This window comes from Fukomys damarensis, unplaced genomic scaffold (assembly GCF_012274545.1).
Source record: "Fukomys damarensis isolate Sample0158 unplaced genomic scaffold, DMR_v1.0_HiC HiC_scaffold_15, whole genome shotgun sequence".
Lineage (NCBI taxonomy): Eukaryota > Metazoa > Chordata > Mammalia > Rodentia > Bathyergidae > Fukomys > Fukomys damarensis.
In genome coordinates this window covers 22992263-22999896 of record NW_022900927.1, presented here as the reverse complement: position 1 = coordinate 22999896, position 7634 = coordinate 22992263, and the positions used below count along the sequence as shown (strand labels likewise).

At 46.6% G+C, this 7634-nt stretch overlaps 1 protein-coding gene across 8 annotated transcripts in view; it reads right to left on the bottom strand.

Annotated features, from left to right (window-relative positions):
- The window catches only part of Rbms2 (RNA binding motif single stranded interacting protein 2), a 69497-nt gene that overhangs the window by 13656 nt on the left and 48207 nt on the right, over positions 1-7634 (bottom strand). For all 8 annotated transcript variants that reach the window (XR_784368.1, XM_010644666.3, XM_010644665.2 and 5 more), the window contains 3 exons: positions 5869-5927; positions 5011-5102; positions 3562-3719 (listed from right to left, as the gene is read on the bottom strand). Coding sequence is in view for 7 of the 8 variants with exons in the window: in XM_010644666.3 (XP_010642968.1) it covers positions 3562-3719; positions 5011-5102; positions 5869-5927 (309 nt within the window). In the remaining variant the exon portion in view is untranslated. The remainder of the gene's footprint in view (positions 1-3561; positions 3720-5010; positions 5103-5868; positions 5928-7634) is intronic.

The following is a 7634-nucleotide window of genomic DNA, read 5'->3' as shown; positions in this document are numbered from 1 at the left end:
ATATATATATATATTTATGGGCCTAAAAAATTAAAAGGGCTTATCTATGTTTAGAATAAGCAGAAATAACAACAAAGATACACAATACACTAAGTGCTCATTAGTACTTTTAAGAAAAATACAGTGAGCTCCTGCCTGTAAGTCCAGCAGTATGGGAGGCTGAGGCAGGAGGATCAAAAGTTGAAGGCCAGCCTAGACAATTTAGCAAGCATCTATCTCTTAGATAAATTGACAAGGGACTGAGGATGTAGCTTAGCAGTGGCTTAGTAGCATGCCAGTTCAATCCCTAGTACCAGAAGAAGAAAAAACAAAGCATTTATGAGAGCCTATATATTGTATAACATAATATCTTCTTTTCCCTCCTTCTATATTTAAATTAAGCTTTGGTATATATTGTACGTCAATAACACAGGAACCATTCCTCTCCAGGAGGCAACTTTCAAAAGGTCTCAAATGGAATATTCATTCATTTATTCATTCAAGCCTATTTAGTTCATGCTGGCCTTGAACTTAAGGGATCCTCCTGCCTCAGCCTTCAGCCAAATGCTGAGATTACAAGCATGTACCACCATGCCCAGCCTTCTCTCAATTTACTTTTCTTTCTTTTTGGCACCAGGATTGAACTCAGGACCTCACGCTTGCCAAGGCAGGCACTGTGTGCCGCTGAGCTAAATCCCTGGATCTTTGATTTATTTAACCACCCTAAAACTAAACAGAAGGTACTGAAGACTTACAAATCCCCTTTGCAAGTCAGATGGTTTCTAATTATTTGTCACCAATTATTTGCTGAGGACATTTGCAAATTGTGGCACTTAAAAAAATCAATTTTGAGGCACATTCCGGGGCTCACTACTTCTGAGACAGGAGGATCGCTTTGAGTTTGAGGCCAGCCTGGGCTACACAGTGAATTCAAGGCTAGCCTGAACTATGTAGTGAGACCCTGTCTCAAAAACAAAACCAAAAAAACAAAACCTGGCATTTATTTATCTATTTATGAGGCAGAGTCTCACTGTGTAGCCCAGATTGCCCTCGAACTCACAGCGATCCCCCTGCCTTAGCCTGAGTGCTAAGGATTACAGGTGTGCACCACCATGCCTGGCCTAACTGATATTTATTTATTTTTAATTAATTAATTAAAAAATTCTTTTTTTGGTACACAGGATCAAACTCAAGACCTTGCATTTGCAAGGCAGGCAGTGGAACCACTGAGCTAAATCCCTGGCCCCTAACTGATATTAATGGTTTCATGACTTAACTTAAAAAAAATCTAAACACAACTTGAGCATTTCCAATAAAATTTACTTTATATAAAATAATTTTGTATGAATACTTTAATATGCTTATGTTGTTTGGGGCAATTGAGAACTAATAATTGTAAAGATGATACTTATGGGTCAGTACACATAGCCAAATGGCCAAAGGGGTAGAAATTTTAACTTACATACACATTCATTCATTTTTTTGATTTTTTGAGACAATGTTTTGCTGTGTAGTTCAGGGGAGACTTGAACTATATAGCCCTAGGTGGCCTTGAATTCAGGGTGATCCTCCTGCCTCAGCCACCCCAAATGCCCGGATTATAGGCGTGCACCACCACACCCTGCATATATACATTTGTGTTGGAGAGAAAGACAAGATGATCAAGAAAGATTTTCAGATGTAAAAATATTTACAGTAGAATGTAATTCCGTAGGGAAGTGAAATGCAAACACATCAAAAAGATGAGAGGAATGCTGGAGGAACAATGAGGTGTATGGCTATTAAAAAAGAAGTGATCCATATCATTTTATTTTGTTTTGGTTTTGGTTTTCTGAGACAGGGTCTCACTATGTAGTTGAGACTCACCTGGAACTCACTATGTAACCCAGGCTCGTTTTGAACTCACAGCGATTCTCCTGCCTCAGCCTCCCGAGTGCTGGGATTATAGGCGTGCGCCACCATGCCCGGGAGCGATCCATGTAATTTTAAATGGACACTTCTGTGTCTCAGATCATTATATTTAAAGCGAGCATGGTGGTGCACACCTGTAATCCTAGCACTATGGGAGCTGAGGTGGGAGGGAGAATGGTAAGTTTGAGCCCAGCCTGGGTAGTTTAGTGAGACCCTGTCCCAAAATGAAAATATGATAAAAGGGCTGAGATGTATGAAGGTGCTGAGTTCAAATCCTGGGGTGGGGTGGGGATAAGGATTAGGAATAAAAAATGTGAGGATCACTACTAAGTGTGGTGGCACACATCTGTTAATCCCAGCTATGAAGGAAGCTCAATGAAGAGGCAAGTTTAAAGTCAGCCCAACAACTCAGCAATATTCTATCTCAAAATTTAAAAAAAATTTTTTTTGAGACAGGGCTTTGCTCTGTAGTGCAGGCTGCCTCGAACTCACTATGTAGCCCTGGATGGCCTTGACCTCACATTGATCCTCCTGCCTCAGCCTCCCTGAGTGCTGGGATTATAGGTGTGCATTACCACACCTGGCTCAAAATGAAATTCAAAAGGGCAAGAGCATAGCTCATTGAATATGTGAGGCCTTGGGTTCAGTCTCCAGTACGAAAAAAAGAAAAAGTGATGACCACAGGCCTAGGAACTTCCCTTGGTCATACCTGGGAATGCCAGCAGGTGGTGCCACCCAGACTGAGCTCACTAGAGCAGAGGACCTAATCTTTATTCCCAAGGTCAAAGACACTCCGGCTAAGGGAGCATTCGTGAACCAGACAAGACATTGTAAAACAAAGAGAGCTTCAGATCACAATCCAGTAGTTTTCCAAAAAAGAAGTCAACAGAATCTTCTGTTACATAAAACCTTTTTTTCCTTTTCAGTACCCACAGCTTTCTGCAAGCTAGACAAGTACTCTATCACTGGACTACATCCCCATCCTTTTGATTTTTTAAATTTTGAGACAAGTTCTAGCTAAACTGCCTAGGCTGGGCTTGAATGTGAGATCCTCCTGTCTCAGCCTCATTAGGAGCTGGGCTTAAGACAGGTATGAATGATAATGAATATTTACAGGTTAAATGAGATTCATGGATGAGAAGCTAACTACTCAGCTATAAAAATGCATAGAATTATTTTGTTCTGGTTGGTTCAGGATCAAAGAACAAAGGCAAAAACTGGTGAACGGGCAAAAATTTGGGGGCTGGGACTGGGGCATGCAGGGTTTGCCCCCCATGCGTGAGGCTTTTAACCCCCAGCTCTTCTAAAAATAAAAATGTAATGTTGAGCTGGGCAGGGTGGTATACTCCTGGCACTTGGGAGGCTGATGCAGGAGGATCACCAATAAGATGTAAAACAGAATAAACTTTGATCCATTGTTTTTGCAGTTTTGGGGCCCTCGCACTCAGTGATATCCTCAGCACCTTCTTTTATTTTCTATTTTGAGGGACAGTCTTGCAAAGTTGCTAGTTGTCCAGGGTGGGCTCAAACTAGCAATCCTCCTGCCTCAGCCTCCCAGAAGGCCAGGATTATAAGCATGGGCCACCGTACCGGGGGACACAGATGTTTTTGGTGCTTTCTCAATGACATTTTTTATTAACCTCAGCACTCCCCACTCTTGCTACCCCTCACCTTGCAAAGCCAACTCCTCTGCTGGTCCCACTGGTGTCTCGAAGGATCCGAGTGGAGATAACCTGGCCAAAGGGCTTCAGCATCCCCTCCAGTTCTTGCTCGTCCATGGACAGTGGGAGGTTTGAGATGTATAAATTTGTGGGGTCCTGTTCTTGTTGCTGTGAAAGTCAAAGTTGGAAACGAGGCTCATAGCCCCTGCCCCCCTCCCACTCCTGGCCCTCGTCTAGAGAACGACATTTCGGAAGAGACCAGAGGAAGCATCCCACGCACACAAAGAGAATCCTAACTTCCTCTAACAACCAGGGCACTAGCATGGGTTACACTGAGTCTGGGAAGAAAGCAGAGCAGATCTCCTATCCCTAGTACGTGCAGGTAACCCAGGGCATCGGCATCTTTCAGAGCAGGCAGAGCAGTGCCCCTCTCCCAGCAACCTGTCCCAGGCCGCGTTCTCAGGGACTGCTGGGAAGAGCACAGAATTATTTCTACGCCATCCCCACTGTGGCCACAGCGACCTTCTGAGTAGGAGTCGTTCTTTCTGAAAAGGAAGGAAAGCAGGAAGCGGGAGGGGTCAGAAAGGGCCGAATGAGCAGCTCACTGGGTCACCAGTGTGGAAAGCGCTAGTGTCCTGGGAACCCCCAGGGCTCCTGAGCCTTTGGGCTCCAGTGAGAGGTTTCACCCCAGAAGGAAGAGGGGAGCACCTCCCTCCAAGGGCAGAACCCCACTCTCGTCCCATGCCGCACACGTAGAATTTAAGCAGCCACACTGCCTTCGACAGCGGTCACCAGCAAACCTAACTTCTCTCTGCCTTGCCTTTTAGGACTTCCTTTTTCTTTAACCCATACAGAAAAGGGTGGCGGGCAGGTCCGCCTCATCAGAGACAGCACCTAAGAGAAGTGCTTGAAAGGCTTCTAGTTTTCACGTAGTCTAGACAGAATAAACACATAAATAGCAGCCCAAGGCAGATCTGAGAGGAGGGCCAGCTTCCTTCCTCGCTGTGGTTTCCTCCCCTCCACAGCCCACTCCCTGCCGCCTACAGGGATCAGTGCTGGGAGACAGAGAGCCCTGCTCTGAACCTCTGAGTTGCACAACTGGCCTCTTGCAGAATGTTGCAAAACTATCACAATCTCTCTGGTGGGTAAGGGGCCAGGGTGGGGCCATCGAGGCAGTGGTACTGCGGGAGGCCTTCCGGCTCTCCTGCTTGCTGCAGGAACTCAAAAGAAGCACAGCAGACAGAGCTACCTGCCCCGGACTGAGACCATCTTCCTCCAGCAGCCCGGGATGCTCAGGGGACGCCAGTCCAGACGGAGTGGCCAGACATAAGAAGCACTGCAGACAGCCTTCCCGTCAGTGGCATAGAGCCCCCAGAAGTGCTCTCTGGGAGCCTCAGGACTGGGACTCCGAAGCCAAGCACAACCTCTCAGAGAAACCGACGCGAGACAGCACCCTCACCTTTGCCATCTGTGCCTGCACACCACTGGCTTTCAGTGCGGTTACAGCCTTCTGTGCTGCTGAAGGGCTGTCAAAATCCACAAAACCATAGCCTAGAACAGGAAAACAGCATCACAGGGAGGTGGGCAGTGTAGGGGAGGGTAGGAGGCTCAGGCTTTTCAGGAGGCAGAGGAAGAGTTATGATCCATGTAAGGGAAGTAGCAGGGAGAAAGAAAAATTGAGGTTTCAGGTGGTTATCCACCGGCTCCTCATACCCTGAGGCTGGGTCAATTTAGGGGCAAGGCTTGGAGTCCTCGTGCTGTCCCGCCTGGCTCCCATCCCTCTGAAAACCTGAGGCTGCAGGAACTAGACTCTCTAATCAACCATAGCACAGATGCCCTCCCCTCTAAAAGAACTCCCTGCCCTCTTCTCTAGACACCTCCCAGAATGCCAGGCACAGAGGAGAGCTGACAACCTTCCCCACCCTGACCTGCAGCCCTCTCTCCTCCTTGCATTTCTCCAGCTGCACCCAGAACTGCTCAAAACCCCCAACTATTCACCTTTAGAAAACAACACCTACTGAGTCCTCCTGCCACCTTGCCAAAAGGAAATTACGTTGCTTTGAGAAACAGAAATGACCTCGCCCACCCACCTGCTCCACCCCATCCCGGGAAACAAACTCCAAAACGAGCTCAGAGGATTTAAGGGAGCTCTGCAGCCTTCCGGCCTCAGGTCTCCAAACACCATTTTTAGCTCCTGCTGTGTGGCCACCAGTGAATCCAAGTACCTACAAGTCCTTCAAGCCCCAAACCTCAGCACCCTCCCCAGCCTGGCTCACTCCCGCTGCTCCCCCACTGCCTGGGACAGCTCTCCGCTCACCTTTGCATTTGTTTGTAGTCTTGTCCAGTATGGCCTTCGTGGAGACAATCTTGCCGTATCTATGGGAAAGGAAAATGCAAAGTGATGATCTGGGAGAATCCATGCCTCCTCTGTGCCCTACTGAATCATTTTTCCTACTCAAATTCACAAAAACAGAAATAAATGAATTAAAAGTGTTAGGACTCCTGGAGGCTGAGGCAGTTAGGACTGCAAGTTCAAGCCCAACCTTGGGCAACTTAATGACGCCCTACCTGGGGGGGTTGCTGCTTAGCGCCACAGGCCGGGGTTCAATCCTCAGTACAAAAAATGTCACCCTGAACACAAACCTTTCAAAAACCTGTTCCTACAAGGGAATTCCCACAGAGTGAAGCACCCGTAGGGCTTTAACACCAACACTCTTCTTCCACTGGGATCAGCACCCTTTGGAAAGCAAAGGCTGTCTTCTTGGACAGAAGCTTGGCACTGGCCACACAGCCAGCGTGTAAGGGCAGTGCTCTGGCTGGCACTTTCTGAAGTGCCATTACTTATCTGCTTTCGGAAGATAAAAATCTACAATCTCAAATCCTCAAAATCTACACACGTTTCTGTCTGTGCTGCTCCATTCCCATTCTCCTTCTGACCCCGATGGAAAGTCAGTCTCAGCCACACTCCTTTGGTTCACATTCTAGTTCTGGCTGGGCGTGGTGACGCACATCAGTTATCCCAGTACTTGGGAGGCTGAGACAGGAGGACCACCTTAAATTTGAGGCCAACCTAGCCTACTTAGTAAGTTCAAGGCCAGCTTGAACTACATGGTGAGATCTTGTCTCAAAAGCAAAAAAATAAAAAGGATACTAAGACTATGAAATGAACTGATGAAGACAAAGCATTAGTGTTTACCATGTGGTAACCACCTGAAAAATCCAACTATTACTGTTATCATATGCAAGCGTTCTCGACTTTAACCTGCGGCAAATGGCTCTCTCTCCTGCCGTACCATATTTTCTGTTTGTTTGTTTGAGACAGAATCTCACTATGTATTTCAGGATGGCTGAGCACTTGTGGTGATCCTCCTGCTTCAGCCTCCCAAGTGCTGGGATTTTAGGTGTGCACCACCACGCCCAGCTTGCCCTGTCACATTCTAAAACTATTTTTCCTTGTCAGATAGGAGTGTGCGCTGAGCTAGGTGGCACACACCTGTAATTCCAGCATTCAGGCAGGCGAGGCGGGAGAATTGCTGCAAGCTCAAGGTCAGCCTGGGTTACACAGTGAGTTCAAAGCCTACCTGAAATACATAGTGAGATCCGGTCTCTCTCTCTCTCTCTCTCACACTCACACACACACACACACACACACACACATAACGTGTCTGCAAGGGGGTGTTCCACCACCAGGTGGAACATCAGTATTAAAAAGGCCATGGCATGGTGATACAAATCTATAACCCAGCACTCTGGAAGGCTGAGGCAGGAGGATCACTAGTTCCAGCCGGGTCTGGGCAACTTGGTGACTCAGTGAGACCTTGTCTCAAAATAAAAAATAAAATGTGCTAGGAATGCAGTTCAGTGTGAAGGCCCTGGGGTTCAATTCCCAACACCACAAAAATAAATAAATAAATAAATAAATAGTAAATAAATTAAACTGAAACATTGTTTAAGTGTCAGGGTTATAGCTCAGTGGTACTGCACCTGCCTAGCATCATGTACAAGGCCCTGGGTTCAAGTCCCAGAACTGGAAAAAAAAAAAAAAAAAAAGCAAAAAAAAAGAAAAAAAAAAAACCCAAAGGT